Raw genomic sequence first — 19,971 nt, forward strand, 5'->3', positions numbered from 1 at the left:
ACTAAGAAGCCTGACACATTTCTGAAAATCAACAATTTTTTATCATATTTGCTAGAAACTTGTTTAGGATTCCTAGAACAAGTTACCAAAAACCTAGATCAGTAATTCATTAAAAAAATAGATTCAAAAATTGTACAAGAAATTTCACCAAATCTGCCAGGCATTCATCCGCGGATCTAACCTACCCTTTTATCTCTACGACTCCGACCAAAGCGATTATTTGTAATAGAAATAGTAATTGTTTCAACACATATGGTTGCATAGGCTAATAGGGTAACGACTGTTTATTTCGTTCATAACCGCTAACAGTTGGCGACAGCGGCAAAAAGTACAGGCAACAACCTTTCTTTCACTGGCCGCCGAGCGACGACACTATTGTTTGTATTCCACCCACTGATCGCGCTACGCTGGATTCTCAAATTTTTCAAACTTTCAACACAAGCGCATGGAAGAATGGCAGTCGGAGAACTGTCAAAACGTATGTAAAATAATGAAAAACGTAAATTACTTGCAATTAGGAACCTGGATCAGTGTCTGCATATTTCAATATACAGTCAACAACGCCGATCCTCAGTGGGCTCCGTCATCGTTGAATTCTTCTTTGTGTGAATGTTTGTTTGACAATACGTGCACGAATCTGGTAGAACGTGCATTCAGTTTTTCAATTACTTTTGCTACACTTATTCTCATCCACTACTGACATTCAAATTCAATTTCACTAGTGAAAAAAATCATTTCCGTCAGAATACCCCACAAAACATCCGCAAATTGCAAAAGTTGTATTTTTTTATTAAAAGACAATCATGATTCATCAACTGGAGGCATCACATTGCCGTTTTCTTACACCAGTAATATAAAATTCATTTGTAATTTTTTATTTTCAATTTTCAATTTCAGTGCCTCTAGGTGAAACTGAATTTTGAAATGACACCAACAGTGGGTGAAACTGAATGTGTGCGTGTGTTGCACCCACTCTCTTTCTCGTCGCATTCGCACTCGAAGTCAGATTGGCTTCTTGCTAGCGGAGTTTGTTTTTGTTCGTTTTCGTACTGATCGGGTATCATTCGGCTGAATTTTTACGACACTGACCTGGATAAAAAAAAAGTAGTGATAAGAAATCAAGTGTAAAGTGAATACATAACTTTTTGTGTTTAGTTCATCTTCCATGGTGCTTTCTTTGCTTCAGGATTTCGTTTGAAAAAGAGCCATCTATTGTCTATCTATCTATTTTGCATTAGATTCTATCTATTTTGCATTATTTTTTTACAATTTTAAATAAACTCTTCTACTTTTAGAGTCTTTATCGATTTTAATCTTCATTCTTGCAAACATATTGAGAAACAAAGAATTGATAGCGATTTGAGTATTTTTCCATGGTAAAAAATTGAAGCCGCTGGTCTGCCCATATTTGCATAGTCGACGTAAGCGCCATTGACATTTTCAGCATTCTAACAGCAATTCAATATCGATGAATCGTTTGTTCTAACCCTCATCTTAAAGTATTTGTTAATTGTCGAAAAAATGACAAACATATGCAGAAAATGTCAGTGGCGCTACGTCGGCTATGCAAATATGGACAGTGGTAGAAGCGTTAATGATACGGTTGTTTCATATACTTCAAGTATTGAAAAATATCTAGTATTGATTATTATAAGACGTCTAAATCAATCTGTAATTATTATAGCCCAGTAATCACCTCATTCAGTTCTTCCTCGAGTTCATCGAAAACAAAAAATGCTTGGATAAGGCTACCTTGGGAGTGAGTGAGGGTTAAGTTTTAATATATTTTTACTGGTATTTTTCCTTTTCTATTTTAAATTCCCGATTCTGCCGGAAATTCCACAAGAACGTGTAGGAATTTATCTGCTAAATAATCTTCCTTTATCATCGAGTAGTGTTTGATCCTTTGACCTTGACGCTTGCTCCTGCGGGGGCGAGCGATGAGGGCAGGATCAAACATGTCGCGCGTCGGTTGCTAGGAGTGAAAAAGTGATCGGTTCGTTAGTAGTGTTTGATCCTTTGACTTTGACGCTTGCTCCTGCGGGGGCGAGCGATGAGGGCAGGATCAAACATGTCGCGCGTCGGTTGCTAGGAGTGAAAAAGTGATCGTTTCGTTAGTAGTGTTTGATCTTTCGACCTTGACGCTTGCTCCTGCGGGGGCGAGCGATGAGGTCAGAATCAAGTAGGTCGCGCGTCGGACGAGTAAAGTGAAAAATTGCCGCGTTCGATTAGTCCTTATATGTATATATGATTTTTCAACAAACTATGAATGGTTCGTCACTGTGAGTGTCGACATAAACTCTGATTCATGAATTATTATTATTTAACTTTTTTTTTTTCAAAACACCCCTTTCTTTTTACCTTTATTTTTGTAATTAAAAAAAAACTTTGAATGGCTCGACACTACAAGTGTAGACTTCCGAAAGGTTCACTTTATTCAACAAACTTTGGATGGTTCGTCACTGTAAGTGTCGGCATAAGAATAGGAGTGTTAGGAATGTGACATTTAGGTATTTGTTCAACAAACTTTGAATGGTTCGTCACCCCAAGTGTCGGCATAATCATGTTTATATCTCACAAATAATTATTTATCATGGTCTAATCGCTTATCAAAGTGAATCCTGTGACCCAACGATCCTCCCCATTAACAAACATCCCTCCCAGTAACCTTTGTGGAGATGCAGAGGCAAACACGGTCTCCATATAGCAAAGGTTACACACTAACATTCCTTCCTCCAATCCCACCTGACTGCAAGGACGTGGCCGGCGCCGTTATTGACCCTGTATAAATAGAGGCACTGAATTATGCACACTGAAGAAGATTATGGCCAATCCCAGTCAAACTTCTAGTTGATTCTTTGTGCATTTTCACTGACTTCGGTCAATCCCGGAATAGCAACCATTGATATGTGTAGTCAGTCTAAGCTAAGCTAAGCTAAATAATCTTCCTTTATCATCGTAAACTTACTCCCAAACTTTTCCTGAAATCCCCAAAAAAAAAATTTTTCAAGGAATTTGTTCCACAGCTCAGGCATGTAAAACAGTTTTAATGGAAGAGTTTTGCCAGATTTTTTTGTACTGACTCTGCCCTTTGATGATGTTTAAATCTACTATACTGCCGTGAATCGCAAGTCAGTCCCATCTGCATTTTTGTCAAAATTGAGTTGAGTTCAGTTTTCAACATATCTTCCAATGCTCTTTCAGCTGCACCAATTAGATAACATGATTTGTTCGGAAAAAATAAGAAAAAACAGCAAGTCAAATTGTCCCATAATGAAAAGTAACCGCATATCAGTCCCACTACAGATTCCCGCACCGTGTAACACAAAAATGAACCGTGTTTTAATAATCTTTATATTTTTCTCGGAAAGATATTATAGTAAAAAGCAAATTGTGAAAGTTTCATTAAGATTGGAACATGTTTAAATGTTCTGGAATTTTTTGAATATTCGTATGGAAAACGAGTTTGAAAACTTCACAGCCCATTTTCTCAATGCCTACTTTTTGCAGATGGGACTGACTTGCGATTCACGGCAGTATAATTCGGTGAAGTTATTTATATTCGTTTAAAGCAACTAACTGTTTAGATAAACATATTTCGAATTATTGAAGGTAATTTCATTTTTAATTTTATATAATGTGTAGTCATATTAATTTTCTTGATTATGCAGATTATGTTTCGTGTCTGAACTTCAATTATTCAAACTAATGTTTGTGGTTATTAAGTAACTTTTTTGATAATTTTAGTCATTATTATTCAGCTGTCTGACCGCTACCAGTCCTGAGATTCACAACGAATTCTTCAAATCATTTTCAACAAATTCCATGGCAAGATCTTCGATGAATAAATAAACAGCAAGGTCTTTTATGTACTCTTGGCCAGTTTTTTGTTACGTGTTTTGACGAGATTCTTGACCAAATCTTTTAAATATTACTTGAAAGATGCAATCTTAGATTCATGTAAACCGTTTCGCCAGTTTCATATGATATCAATGAAATATGTTTGAAAATATCGTTTATGTTAAAAAGTATTTCCTTCAATTCAACATGAATTTTACTAGATCAAAAATTTCTCCAGGAACTAGTGCTGGTTCATGTTTAACGCATTTCCGAAGACATTCTTAAAAGTTAAATGGCTTGGCTATTGAACTGTGTTCTGTTGTAGGAGTTTAGATACATAGAGCAGAAATTTGTTTATATAATTCCAAAATCTTTCTGAACTTCTACAATAAATATATATATAGAATATAAACTATAATTACAAAATTTTTCTGAACTTTCTATGATTTGTTGACTTTTAGATATTTCAACTAATATTTTGAATCTATTTGCCCAAAACCCTTTCGAAATACAAATCGTTTTAGGCTCACAGTATTCTATAAATTTATTTAAACACTAGTGGTCCCGGCAAACTTCGTCTTGCCATCAAGTAGGCTGTTGAAAAACGTCATGGAACGCCCCGTGCAAAATGGAAGTTCCGTTCACTTTTTTTTTTCAAGTTTCCCGTTAAATATCCTTTTCTTTTTATATACACAAACACGTCGGAACACTTCAGGAACATAACTATGGAAGAATATTCAAAATCCGTTAGCCCGTTCTCAAGCCATTTCGTGACATACAAACACCATTCCATTTTTATTTATATAGATAATTCATAAATAAGTTATTCTTCCAAATTTGTTCACATTTTATGCAAGTCGCAGGACGATTATCCGTAGGATTGTCATCCGTATTTTCAATTTATTGAACATCCGGGAAAAATCCGGGAATTGGAAAACTGATTTTGAATGGACACCCTGTAATGTCCTTTGTTATGAACGTAACAAGTCTGATCGTTCTTGTTTCTTTAAATGTATCAATTAACGTAACTACTATTTTGGTACATTGTGTGGTTTGTATACTCTAATCCACCTCCTATATTTTTTGCAAACTGATTAAAATCGTCATCCGACTATTGAGCGATGGGCGGTTCCATGGGCGATGAAAAACAGTTTATAACATTAGCACTCTTTTCTTTCACTTCAAGGAGTAATGCCACACAGTCCATGTTGGATTTTTGATATCTAAGTATGGAGGAAATGATTTATTAAAAAATGATACATGCATCGTTCAAAATATTTTAACTGGAGAGTAAAGTGACCAGACGTCCCGGATTATCCGGGACAGAGTAGTTTTTAACTTAACAGTACAGTGTCAATACTTTTTATTTCAATTAACTTAGTATTTAGTTTATGTCTTATATTGAATATAAATGTAAATTACACATCAAATATGGGTAGCACTTCATTGGAGATGAGATCTGACATGCGTCCCGGATTTTTTTCCGGGACACGTCTGGTCACATTACTAGAGAGTATACTTAGCATCATTCAGTTATCTCTTTCTGCTGTTTCCATTGTTGAGTACGTAACTTACTTAAATAAATCACCGAATTGTAAGGGCAATATCCAAGCAGTTCAAACCTACAGAAAACTATGAAATTATTAATTTAATATTGAGATGACATAAAACCAAATAAGTATTTAAATTTGTTTATTATTTTGTCCATTTACCACTAGATGAACATATCCAATAAGCTGTTACTGAAATTTTGAATATGCTTAAGCTTCATTCATCTTGTGGTAGGCTGGACTACCAAATGAACATGTTCCTTTGCCATAGATGGACTGAAGACTTACTTCCTACATCTCATAGTAGACTGGATTGCCAGAAGGACTGAGACGAATCTCCTACATCTGGTCTTTTCTGTTGCAGACTGGAACATTATTGCTCCCTTTGCATATCTCTATCACCTTATCAGATGGACTGAAGCTAATTCTGCTTCCTTCATCTTGTGATAGACTAGATATTATACCAAATGACCTGAGTCGTACTCCTTCATTTTGGTCTTCAACGGACTGGAATCTTCTACATTGAGGTAATCGAACCACCGTCACCACACCATATTGATTATCACCATAAGCCACTGGTTCTTCGTATGGACTTAAACGATGCTCGTATGCAGTTTGCCGATGATTCGAGCCAACAGCGTGACTTCGATTTTCAACGCTGTGATTTTGCGGAGTTGAACGATGCTATTTCAGCCATTGACTGGGAGGTAACGTTTGACGGTAGGGGCACCGGCGAGACGGTATGTATCTTTTACGACATTCTGTACGGAATTTTGGACGAGCACGTCTCTCGTAGACGACGCACGCGTTGTTCTTACAAACATCCTTGGTGGACATCCGAGCTGCAACATCTTCGCAATGTTGTTCGCAAATCTCGAAGACGTTATTTTCGAGCGCGAACTGATGAAAATCGAAACAATTTACTTCTTATCGAAACCAGTTATAATGAGTGTCAAACTGCTGCATTTCGAAGCTACGTCGCTCGTTTGGAGACGACCGCTAAGCACGATCCCACAACCTTTTAGAATTTTATTCGAAATCGCAAACACTCAACTCGATTTCCTGCTGAAATGACTTACAAAAAAACTATCGCTAGCTGCCCTGAAGATGTTGCTAATATGTTTGCCGACTGCTTTAAGAACGTGTACAGTTCGAATCCACCAATGTTTTCATGGGACAACCTCAGAAATTGCCCAACTTACGATCTGAATCTCTCGTCTTTCGATATTTCGCGGCAAGATGTATATTCAGCTTTGGAAAAATCTGGACGTAACCAAAGGGGCTGGTACTGACAATTCGCCGCCGTTAGTCTTAAAAGAATGTGCAGAATCGCTGCAAATGCCGCTGGAGATTATCTATAATAAGTCGCTTCGTAATAGCACTTTTCCGTCGATATGGAAGAAAGCCTCAATCACTCCTATCTTCAAAGCTGGTTCTTCTCATGCTGTCGAAAACACTGTGGCGTTTCAATTTTATGCTCCGTAGCTAAAGTTTTTGAAGGATTAGTTCACAATGTTACGCTGCATCTACCCCAATAATTTCGGAACTCCAGCACGGCTTCGTCAAAAAGCGATCAACGACAACTAACCTTATGATGTTCACTAACTTCCTATCGACAGAAATCGAAAAAAGCAGCCAAGTAGATGCCATATACTTCGATTTCTCCAAAGCGTTCGACAAAGTGCCACATGAACTAGCAATAGCGAAGCTAAGACACTTGGGCTTTCCGGATTGGATAACGAAGTGGTTGCGATCGTATCATTCGCAACGCGTAGCATTCGTCAACATCAATGGCACACACTCTAGCGTTTTCTCTATTGCTTCTGGTGTTCCTCAGGGAAGCGTTCTGGGGCCACTGATTTTCATATTGTTTATAAACGACCTGTGCTTCCGACTGAAATCGGGAAAGTTGTTCTACGCTGACGATTTAAAAATATACAGAACTATAGCATCTCATCTGGACTGCCGTGCGTTACAAGCAGATACATATAAAGGAACTCGAGCTGTGGCGCGTGGAAAACGGCATGGAGTAAAACATCAAAAAATGTAAGTCCGTCGTATTTTCCCGCCGATAATCGCGCATCGAATTTGGATATTCGATTGGATCAGAACCATTGGAATGCGTTGAGTCAATTCGAGACTTAGGCGTTATTCTTGTCAGTAAACTGCGGTTTAATGAACACGTCAATGCTACCACTGCGAAGGCGTTTGTAGCCTTAGGATTTGTTTGACAAAATGCTAGCTGCTTCAAGGACATCTATGCCCTCACAGCATTATATTGCTCGCTTGTTCGTAGTATTTTGGAGTATGCTGTATGTGTGTGGTCTCCACAATTGTATTTTTACCCAGATTCGGATTCGGCAGCTGCCATGGTCGGATCCGGTTAACTTGCCTGATTACATGTCACGCTGCAGACGCATTGCTTTGCAAACACTTTCTTCAAGACGCAGTAACCTACAAAGGCTTTTTATGTTCGACTTGATCAGAGGAAATCTTGACTGTCTATCGCTCCTGCAAAGCGTTTCGTTCTACGCACCAAACCGACATCTGGGACAACGTGATTTGCTGCTCATCAGACCGCATAGAACTTCCTATGGCTTCAGCAATCCGTTATATGTATGTTCACGATAATTCAATAGTGTGAGTGACTTGTTTGACTTTAATGTTTCCAAATCTGTGTGTTCAGTCCGCAGCGCAGCGAACTGAAGAAGAAGCGCATGCAACGGAAGCCCCGCCCAACAGGAAAACGATCGTCATCCTACGCATTCGTTGCGTGACAAACAAATATAAATATGCTCTACCTGCTAGGGCGAGCATCAGTTTCTTTGCGCAACTCGAAGAGAGTGGACAACAGCAGCAACAATAATAGCAGCAGTGAAGCGAGAAGAAGTCGAGCCGAGACCGGCTGAAGAAAGTTATGTAGTAAATAAGTGTAGTGAATAAAATGGACTAGAAGAAGAAAGCTTGTGTGTGTCGTTTTGTTTTCGAGCCGAAATTTCCGTGGTCCGCCAGTCGCCTGCGTTTCCACCACAGTCCTTGTCAGGACTAGTTGCTAGGGAAAATATTCATTTCGCTTGGTTAGAGCTCATCGCTGGTCCGTCGGTCGCTGCATGGAGGCAGTTCGCATTCACCGATTCCAATGGGGAATCGGCGCTGATCGTCGGACACGCTGCATGAAGGCAGCTTGGAAACAAGCAGTATACAGTCCACTGCAACACGTCGCAACACTGTGTTTAAAAATAGAATTAAAGTTTTAGAGTAAGAGACATCGAATCGCTTAAGTTTGGGCTAAAAACACATGTTTACTCAATTTTTTAATGTTTTGCTTTTGTTTAAGCCCAAAAAATATTTTTTCATGTTTTTTTAGATTTTGTCACACCCTTTAGCTTAAACTCAAATTTTGGGTGTATTTTGTTTTCCGTGTCCCTACCGAAATGTTAGATAGGAACAACCCCAGTGTTAAAACTAAAACCCCTGAGGTGTTTTTGTCGACTAAGCGAAAGTCAAACATGATCAAAAGTGTCAAGGTTCATTATTTTTTATTCCTTACTTTTATTTATTAGGCACTCCGTGCACTTGGCCGCTACTATGCCGACTATCATATCGTTTCTATAGCTGTGTAGCTAAAGAATCTATTTATATTCTAGTTCTTATTGCTATTTCTCTCATACCGAGCAGGTAGGTAGAGGAGAATGCTGCCATTGGTCCAATCAATATCCATATAGCCGTAGTCCATTGGTGTGCGGTGGTTCATTTTTCCATGTTTCCGGGTCGTGTGTGGCAACAGGCACAGAGGGTCAGTGTGTCTCAGTCATCATCCGATACTGACGGAGGATGAATGTGTTCTCCAATACACTTTCCTTCGTGCGGCGTCTTCTGGTGGCTGGACGGAGTATTTTGTGTGGGGGGTTTGGGAATCGAATCCATGACCTTCTGCTTACGAAGCGAAAGCGTAACCTCAAGGCTACGGGACCCCCTATAGTCGTTATTTGAGCGGGAAAAATTGCTAAAGTAGTTGCATTAACATGCTCTTTCGTATTATTAAATAAAAACAAGATTTCATTAAACATTTTAGGACCCTATTGGGGCCACACTGGCGATGGTCCTAATGTGCTCGAAAACCCCTATTTGTTTTCCCATTCCTTGTCCGTTTGTGCAGCGACCAGTATGCCAGTATCACCTAAGGCCACAGGAAGCTCTACCATATACTGGGCAACTTGTTCTCCGACATTAGCCGGAAAACCATTACCCGGAATGCAATTTACCGTAAGACCATTTACCGGAAAACCATTACCCGGAAGGACCATTTACCGGAAAATTATTTCTCGACAACTCCATACTCACATTCTCCAAGTGTCCAAATGTTAATAAATAAGCAATACGATTGGTTCTGCTACTTTCCACCGAGTGCCAATCACCCAAATGTCAATCACCCGAATGCAAATCCCTCGAATTTTCCTTTTCCTAGAATAACTCATTTCGGGTCATCTGATATTCACCCTTCTTCATTTGGTTGGCAGTTCTTTCGAGTTCCACAGATCTCGGCATTTTGGGGTAATATGTGTTTAATTGGAAAAGACCAAATATCTTCTTCTTATGTTTGCTTATTGTTCTTTCTAGTTTATCACCACATTCAGAGATATTACATTCGAAAAAAAGCACAATCGAGTAAATTAAAAGTAAAAGATCTATTGAGGTACAGTAGATTTACTCTCGATCACCAAGGCACTAAATTTATATTGCTGTGTGCGTTTGAAACGCAAATATCAAATGCGGTAAGATTTTTAACAAAGAAGGCGAATTTAATTGTCTTTGCTAGGTTGCTAAGTATCCTTTGATTGCTTTGTGTTACCGCGTTTAAAGCCCAGTTAGCTAAGGTTTGCACTTCAAACGCCAACAGTAATATTTCAATTTTTAAAGTTTGTTTCAAATCATAAAGCTAAAATTAGAATTGCACGATTGTATGTCGCTTTCCTCGCAAGATTAGAGTTTTTTATATATTGATACAATATTAAAATTGGATTCTAAACTGTTCTAACTTAAAGGAATAAGAAAACCATCACAATTCCAAATATTTTTAAATGCTTACATCTTCTCTTTACTCAAATATACTCTCCCTTATTTAATAGGCATTTTTTTCGATTTAAAACATCAAATATGTACAACGAAAAAAAATATTTTCATTCGTTCTATTCTTGCCTGTAATGTTTCGTTTGGTATCCTAAATTTGAAGACATCCATCAGGCGATTATTTTCTAATTGAATCACAAATAAATTACATGTTCAATCAAATTGTGGTATCGTAATATTCGTTCATAGCTTAGGGCCTACGTTGCGGCAAAGTGATGCTATTCAGAAAAATCAGAATTGAATATCGCCGGTTCAAAATTATGTCTGTTTGGCAAATTTGACAACTTTTCAGAGCTAGAGTGCTTACATACTTGTCAAACTATGAACGAATGCAAAAAATATCATTTGACATTCGTTCTCAGCTATTAACTATAGAAATGCTCCTAGAACAGCTAAAAAGCAGGCTTTGTCCAGTTGAATGATAGCAAGAAGAATAACATATTTGGTCCATAGCAGTTTGGAGATGTCTTTAGAAAAAAAAAATGTTTATGTAAACCAAGCGAGTCGAGAATGTCCATGGTTAGCGTGACATAATTTGTGTTGAGCATCAATGAAAGAGAATAAAAATTGTATATAAATGTACTGATAACGGTCGTCGAAAATGGAAGATTTTGTTTTCCGGGTCATGGTACATTCCTGTAAGTGGTCTTCCGGTAAATTGCATTCCGGGTAATGGTATAGAATCGGGCAACTCCTCAATTCGCAGAGGTCTTGGGAGTGGTTTGTTGATTCCCTGGACGTACGCCTCTGCTTCGCTGTGTTGCAATAAGCACGAAGGTTCTCTATGCTCTGGGAAATCGAGAAACTTTCCAACGCGAAGAGAATATCGACGAGACCGTGTCGAACCCACGATCCTCAGCATGGTCTTGTTGAACAACTGCGTGTCCACCACTACACTGTCCATATTCGCATCACAGTCCCATGTTCCATGGGATTTCCTATAAACATGAGACTGTTATGCGAATATGGGCAGACAGCTATCTAGGCCTTTAAAAATTAAAACTAATAATGCATTTTATTTGTATCATTTCTTTTCAGTTTATCTAAGCAACTGTCGTCTCTGGTATGAACCACTGTTGTCGAAATGAATCAGAAAAGCGGCAACATTCCTTCCGCTTCGAGAAATCCTGCATATAATGCCGCAGCGCTGGAAAAAATAAAAAATGATTTGAAATCATACGAAACAGGAATTCCTCAGGTAAGTGCAATTGCTTTTGTGCGACAGTACCTAGTGGTCTACTGAAATAGAACATTTTTCTACAGTAATTTTGGGTTGCCCTTAGAAACGGATGTTTTGCTATTTTTAAGACTTTTTGCCTACAGCAGCGATGGGCGTGAGTTTCACTGGCTTCGCTGACTGTGATTTACTTTGCCCCACCCTGTTGGACATTCTTTCGGATTTTCAGATTATTGACAGTTTAATCAACAAAAAAATAACAATCAGTGGCCACTAAGGCTTAACCACACACAAACAGACGTAACACTAACAAAATTTCCATCGACCATTCATTTAACGATCATTTCAAATTCGCTACGTTTCAAACCTAACAACCAGAGGCGCGCGCATAGTTTTTCTTAATGTTTGACGTTTCACACTAGGCGACATCCACAAATTACGTAACGCTCTAGGGGGAGGGGGGGAGTAGGCTCAAGCGTTACGGTCCATACAAAAATTTGAAATTTTTCATACAAAAAGCGTTACGGAGGGGGGGGGAGGGGGTCAAAAATTTCAAATTTTAGCGTTACGTAATAAATGGATGCCGCCCTACCGCCATCTGTAGGTCTCGTTGCACAAAACAGTATTTCGTGCAACATGCTCACCAGATGATGATGGGACGATCGCAGCAGGTTGTGCGCGCGGGTGGATGTGTTTTTGCTTTTGCTGTCACGTTTTATCTCGGTTCCTTGATTTGTTTCTAGTTTGGCCGGTGTGAATAGTGGTGCTATGCCACCCGGAAGATATTTGGATGTGAGAAAAATTGTGAAAAGAAAGTGTAGTTTAGGAAAATGTTTATTTCGATTTCGAGTTATTTACAAGTTCGGCTGGTTAAAATTGAATCGGCCGATGGTGCTATGCCACCCGGCAATAATGTAAAGAAAATTCATTTGTGAAGTGACTGTAAATGCTAACCAAAAATCTGAAATGTTCAAGAAAAAGAAGTTCTGTATAATGTTTAAGTGTTTTTCTGCGCTTCGGGAAAAGTGTTGTTCCGGAATAACCGAAGCCGCAGGGTTATTTTCGCGTTCCTTTGAGAATTTTCTCCTCGATTACCACCTTTGAACGGTGCGTGGTGAAGCGTGTTTGTTTTTGCATCTCCGAACGCAGTACGGGTTTGCTGAACAGTTCAGTGGTGAATTTAATAAAAACTTCTAAGAAGAATCGGTGAGGTTGTACGAGTACTATATGATCATCTTAGTGTGTGTTGCTTGCTTTTGTGAGTGGATGAGCAAAACAAAATTCAGGATCAATCATGTTTAATAAACAGTGCGCGTAATCAAAGAGTAATGCGGATCGCGTCGTGCTTGATCTCTCGAGCGTTTAGCTTACTCTTGCATGAATGAGCTCAAGAGCGATTTTCATAAAGCAGCGATGGGAAGGACAACAAACTGGTGTGATCGTTCTTAATTATATAACCTTTTGAAACCACTAAATACGTGCCAGGGTCGAAAATTAAACTTTCGATTCGGGAAGTGTGAACTCATTTTAGATATCCATTTGATATCTAGATGTTTTCATGTGGGGCTTGCTGTAGTGAAAACGACCTCAGAATGTGTGTGTATGAACAGTCATTCTTGAAATGGGTCGTTGGAATTGCAGTAGAGCTATCACCTTCCATCTCCAGGGCTAAAGTTGTCTGCATCTATATAGACATGTATGTTTCTTGATTAACCCGTATAGGCCTGAGTGAAAGCAAAAATTCTAAAACCCTCACCACTCAGCGAATTCTTAATGGATTCAAATGATTTTTTGTCAGTATACTGGCACACATATCTAGTTTCTAGAAGTGGAAGGAGGAACGCGGAAATATTCCTGTGCTCGGAGTTATTCCGGTGGATTACTGGGTCAGGTCGGGTGAGAAGGGTTCTGTACGTTTGTGCCCCTGGAGGTAGGCAAATTTCAAGTCAGAGATAATTTCCGAAATCGGCTATCATGTGGCCACTGAATGGCGGAATTTAAAGAAAATTGCATCAATGTAATCCTTATTAGAAACGATTGAATTGGATAACTATGAGTTTTGCATTTGATTGATCCTACAAATGACCATTTTCGGGTCCTGGGACGCCTCAAACTTACCATAAAGTAGCCAATTTGTATATGAACGTCTGTATCAAGCTTATGAGAAGGCATTTTAGTGCACAATTATGTTTGATTTCTTCTTTTCTAGAATTGAAACGGTCTAGTATCCGGCAAATCTATAGCCGGTTATTCTGGGCGTTACGTCCGAATGGCCACATCCGGTATATTTTAAACGCTACAAAACTCTTTTTTTATAATGTTGAATATCAGATCTAAATGATTTATGCAAATTAAAATGATTGTCGTTGCAAACAAATAAATGTAACATGGCATGTCCCAAAAAATAGTACTTTTTTACCCGACTTGACCCAGTGACCCACTGGAATAACTCCGGCCACAGGAATATTTCCGAGTTCCTCTGGCTACTTCTAGAAACCAGATATGTGGGCCAGTGAACTGACAAAAAATCATTTGAATCCATTCAGAATTCGCTGAGCAGTGAGGGTTTCAGTATTTTTTTTTCACTCAGGCCTATACGGGTTAATAGATGCAAACAAATTTCTTCCATAAAAGCACTGCCGGTCAGTGTGCGGTGGATTGTAAACACACACACACACACACACAACATGCTCACCAGATGATGATGGTGTAAACTGCAGGGAACTGACATGTCATCCTGCATAGATTTCGGTGCTTCCTCATGTCGTTTTGGAACCCATTTTCTGGTCCGTTTGCCCTAAACTTGCTCTTTCGTAGAAATTTGTTCTAAGTGTTACGTCTGTGGCTTAACTATAAATCCTATAGGCAAGAAACGTCAAAATTGAATCACCCCCTGTTATTTTATAGCTAGCGTAAAAAGCCTTTTCACAAGACGTTTCAAATCAGCTGATTCGGAATATGTTTGACAGTTCTTCTTCGAAATTGACAGCCCCGTGTATGCACCGCTGTTCGGCAGATGTAAACAAATGCATACACGGAGCTGTCGCATGAAAAGGCCTATGCAGCACTTTAACAGAATGTAGCCGCAGTTCGCTTCATCTCTTAGCCGATTTATCATTGTTACAAAAGTCCAAACAAGATAGGACTTTGTAGGCGACCAATGCTCGGCGCGTCATAGGCGCCGTAGTTTCAGTATAATCTGAGTGAATACGTCTTTATCAAGGACGGGGTTGGTGGTCTAATTGTTGTAAAACTTTTCGTAGTTCGGTTTTTTCCGCAACTCGACTGGAAAAATAAAGTTTATTGATTTCGACTTCAATCCATAATATTGTAATCAACTTACAAATTAGTTTCCCAACTATTCTACCTGTCCAAAAATCGTTCCAGCGTTAGTTTTGAGGTTGGAGAGGCTAATAATAATAAAAGAAAATACTGTTATCTGCCACTAACTGAATGAGTAACTATTTTGTACTTACTTCTCCGTTCGTACTATCTAGTTAAGAACTTGTGCTTTTAGTCAGCTTAGTTTATAAGAATTGTTTTAACTGTAATTTTAAGAAATAATAGTAGTTGTTTAAGGCATGTTTTAGAAATAGCTTTAGATTCCTAGAAAATATCGTTACAACTTCTGTTTTCATACTAGCACGTAAAATAATCTTCACCAACCTCCAACTGTTTTAGATCAAATTCACGGTAAAAAATTCACTTGTTTAGAAATAAGGTAGTTAATAATATACAATAGAATTTTATAGAATATTAGATAAGTTTTAGCTTCTTCATGAGATCATCACTTTTTCGTGGATATTTTTGCTGATGTCATCATTGGGCGGCTGTCACCGACGTGTCATCGTTGGCGTACAACGCAACGCGTCGACATTCTTCCGCGCCGACTTGAGATGGAACCAGACAATGGGCCGAGCTAGCGCAATTCGCAACACCCCGACCCGTAATGCCTTAGTCTTGACCGGCCTTACCACTCTGATGAACGTCCAGCAAAGCCACTTTGATTGCTGGTCTCTGGAACACTCCTGATGAAGTTTGGACATCGACCTTCCGCACTTGTCCATCCTTTGCTGGGTATGTTTCCACTACACGGCCACGTAACCATCCGTTACGGACCGCTTCGTCTACGATAACCACCGGATCTCCGACCTGAAGTGGGCGAACGTCACTAAACCATTTGGTCCGTCTAGCTATCGTTGGAAGGTAGCCTTGTATCCACCGCTTCCAAAACTGGTTCAAAAGTTGCTGCATCAACCTCCAGTTAACTCTCAAGGGAACTTCCTTGTCAACTGGTATCCGCGACGAATTGTTGCTACCATTTGAACTCATTACCAGAAAGTTGTTCGGAGTAACTGCTTCCTCTGTGGAATCCTCCAGTGGTACAAATGTTAGCGGGTGAGAGTTGACTATTATCTCAGCTTCGGCTAGGAAAGTTGTTAGCTCCTCATCATTCAAATGTTGATCGTGGTGCAAAGATTTGAGCGCGTCCTTGATTGAGCGCACCTTACGCTCCCACACTCCACCCATGTGAGGAGCGGAAGGGGGATTGAACACCCATTCGATTTCAGCGTTGGTAAACGAGGTCGCCAACTCTCGATTGATGAGTCTCGTTTCCTCGGCAAGTTCTCGGGTAGCTCCCCGAAAGTTGGTGCCATTGTCGCTGTATATCTGTTGCGGTGTGCCTCTTCTCGAGATGAAACGGCGAATCGCCATCTTACAGGATTCCGCCGACAGTGTGTGCACTACTTCTACATGTACAGCGCGAACTGTTAAACATGTGAACAGCGCCACCCACCGTTTTTCATTACACCGACGACGCTTGATGATCAGTGGCCCGAAATAATCTAGGCCCGTGAACGTAAATGGGCGGACGTACGGTGTTACCCGTGGATGTGGTAGCATACCCATACTCGGAGCGGCTGGCTTTGCTCGGTAGACCGTGCACCACATGCATTGCTTCACCACTGCTTTGACGACGGAACGAGTCTTAGGGATGTAATACCGTTGACGCAACTCGTTGATAACGGTATCGATGTTAGCGTGACCGTAGCGTTGATGATAGGGAAAGTGTACCAGTTATGGCCATAGTGGTTCCCTATTTGGCCATATGCAAAATTTGGATAGCTTTTACATTTTTAATCTTTTTGAATGTTTAAACATCAAGATTTATCCTTTATTTTACTGCTAAAACACAAAAGATTTTTCAAAATGTGAAGGCATTCAAGATATCACGTATGGCGAAATAGGGAACCACTATGGCCATAACTGGTACACCTACCCTACTTGTGAATCAACAGACGGGCGATGTGGTTGCTCCTTGGAACGATCACCGGATTCTGAAAATCGTAGGAGTAATAAACGGCAGGTTGTTTGATCCTGCTACCCATCCGGAGAACACCTTTGTCGTCCAAGAACGGTGACAGCTTTGCAATGGGACTGCTTCGTTGCAACGACTTTCTTTGATGATTCGGTAGCGCAGAATTTTTCCGAAGGATGGATATCTCATCGGAGTAATCTTCGCCCTGAACTACACGCCATACACTTGCTTCAGCAGCTGCGTAGTCTCTCTGCTCTAGAACTGCAATCCTGTCCTTTGTTGTCAGTCTTTGCGGCGTTCGACAACGATGAACAAAATGGTAGACGTAGGCCAAGTTCTTCACTAGATCATCCCAACGTGAAAACTTCTCGAAGTCGATAACGGAGTCGGAAATTACCGCATGATGATGGACAATCCTTACTTCTTCCTGCGGTTCCGAGAATTTGGTTGGCTGACGTGGCCACTCGTTCTTTGAATGGCGTAGAAACATTGGACCAGTGAACCATGCATTTTCTGGGTCAAAACAGGGACCATTTCCCCATTTGGTACCTTTGTCGGCGGTGTTCAGGCTCGATGGCACGTAATGCCACTCATCCACGTTGGTCTCTGACTGAATTTCTGCTACTCGGAAAGCAACAAACTGCCGATACTTACGTGGATCGGCTCGCAGCCAAGCCAGAACAGTTGTCGAGTCCGTCCATATGTACCGGTTTTGAACTGGTATTGAGTGATTCTCCTGGATGCTTTTCAGAAGCCTCACTCCGATTACCCCAGCACATAGTTCATTGCGAGGGATCGATTGAGGTTTCAAAGGCGTCACTTTTGTCTTCGCGGCTACGAGAGTGCAGCGGGGTGCGTCATTATCCAAGATTCGAAAATAAGCTGCAGCGCAGTATGCCGTCAAACTGGCATCGACAAAAACATGAAGTTCAAGTGAGTCGTAGCTGTCCGGATTATAGTTCGGGAAGTAACACCTTGGAATCCGCACTTCCCTCAGGCTCGGAGCTAATTTGACCCAACGCTGCCATTTTTCGTAGTCTTCTGCCGCTATTTCATCGTCCCACTTCACGCCAGACCGCCACACGTCCTGGATTAGGATCTTTCCATGCACGGTGTAGGTCGGCCACGATTCCGAGCGGATCGAAATAGCTCATTACTACGCGTAGAACTTGCCTCTTGGTGGGAACGACGTTTCCTGACAGCAGAGCTTGAAGATCCTCCCGAAATTGTGTGACAAATACGAAAATGTCGTTCTTGGGATCCCATGACATACCAAGTACGCGTTCTGCCACTGTTGACTTCTCCACCGAAAAGCGCTTGACTGTTTCGTTGACGTCGACCCCGACCCGTCTGAGAATCTCCTCGGAATTAGACTGCCAGTTTCGGATCTCGAATCCGGCCTTGTCGAAAATCCAGCGCACTTCATCTACTATACGCACTGCTTCATCAACGGTGTCTCTGCTATCCAAGAAATCGTCGACGTAGGTATTGTTGATGATTGCTGACGCTGCGTCGGGATACAACTCCTCATAGTCCCTGGCGTTGGAGTTTTTCACATGTTGCGCCAGGCACGGGGAACACGAAGCTCCAAAAATTACAACATCCATCACGTAGATTGTAGGATGGTGTGTTGGATCAGATCGAAAAAGAAACCTTTGAGCTTGCCGATCACTTTGTCTGACCAGCAGCTGATGAAACATTTGACGAACGTCTCCTACTACAGCGTACTGTCGTTGCCGAAATCCACACATTACCTTCAGCAGTGGCGTTAAAAGATCAGGCCCCGCTAGTAGCATAGAGTTGAGGGATGTTTCTCCTACTCGGGCTGCTGCATCCCATACAATGCGTACTTTTCCCGGTTTACGCGGGTGCTGGACGACACCCAAGGGTAGATACCAAACATTGCGTGGATCCGAGTCTCGTATTTCATCTTCAGTAGCTTTGTGTGCATATCCGCGTTCCAGATATTCCTCAATCTGCTCCATAACATTTCTTTTAAGTTCTGGTTTACTGCTGAGTTTCTTCTCCAAACAAACTAGACGACGCTCAGCCATTTTGTAGCTATTAGGGAATTCGAAGTCGTCGTTTTTCCATAGTAGCCCACATTGGAACCTCCCAGATTCAGTTCTTCGAGTAGTCTGCGCCAAGAGATGCCTAGCGCGCTGATCTTCGGGTGATTCCATAGGTAACATAGGGTTCACTCCAATGGACTCCACGGAAAAGTAGTCGTTAACGAGACTGTGAAGTTTTTCATCTTCAGTGCAGTTGCACACATGAAGCATTACGTTGGCGCTACGTTGCGTTCCTCGTCCACCTCCAAAAATAGTCCAACCAAGTCGCGTTTTCGCTGCTATAGGCTCTCCGCTTCGTCTCTCACGTTTGTCCAAGGCCACTTTCAACGATGCATTATCAAGACCAATAAGAATGCGCGGCACTGCATTGGTGTAGCTTGTCACAGGCAATCCTCGCAAATGCGGGAAATGATTGGATAGTGCTTGATAATCCAAGCTTTGTTGAGGTAAGTCAAGGCGAGGCACTGTTTGTACCTCTGAGATGGCGTAGTCTGGTCCACCGTTAACGCCAGAAATATTCAAATTCACTTGACGTGACGTTGGTTCCTTCCTAGTAACGCTTCCAGTCCACTGTATACACAGCGTGCCAATGCGGCCACTCAATCCCAGATCTTCCACTATTTCTTCCTCGATCAAAGTGACGTTCGATCCATCATCCAAAAACGCGAAGGTCGACACGGTTTTCCCATTGCTGGTAAGTATGACGGGTAATACTTTGAACAGAATGCCGGCTTGGCGAGAGCAGTGAGCGGAGATGACTCCAGATGAACTCGCTTGTAGAACAGCGTTAGCTGGCTTGGGATTCGCTGTATGAAGTAGCTGATGGTGAGGTTCCTTGCAACCGTCAACTTCGCAGAATTGCTTACTTCGGCAAGGCCACTT

At 40.9% G+C, this 19,971-nt stretch overlaps 1 protein-coding gene across 2 annotated transcripts in view; it reads left to right on the forward strand.

Moving 5' to 3' along the window:
* The window catches only part of LOC5578714 (serine/threonine-protein kinase Warts), a 104,648-nt gene that overhangs the window by 38,039 nt on the left and 46,638 nt on the right, over nt 1–19,971 (forward strand). For both annotated transcript variants that reach the window (XM_021852186.1, XM_021852191.1), the window contains exon 2: nt 11,559–11,718. In XM_021852186.1, coding sequence (XP_021707878.1) covers nt 11,605–11,718 — 114 coding nt within the window. In that variant the 5' untranslated portion in view covers nt 11,559–11,604. The remainder of the gene's footprint in view (nt 1–11,558; nt 11,719–19,971) is intronic.

The sequence above is a fragment of the Aedes aegypti genome, chromosome 1 (genome assembly GCF_002204515.2).
Source record: "Aedes aegypti strain LVP_AGWG chromosome 1, AaegL5.0 Primary Assembly, whole genome shotgun sequence".
Classification (NCBI taxonomy): Eukaryota; Metazoa; Arthropoda; class Insecta; order Diptera; family Culicidae; genus Aedes; species Aedes aegypti.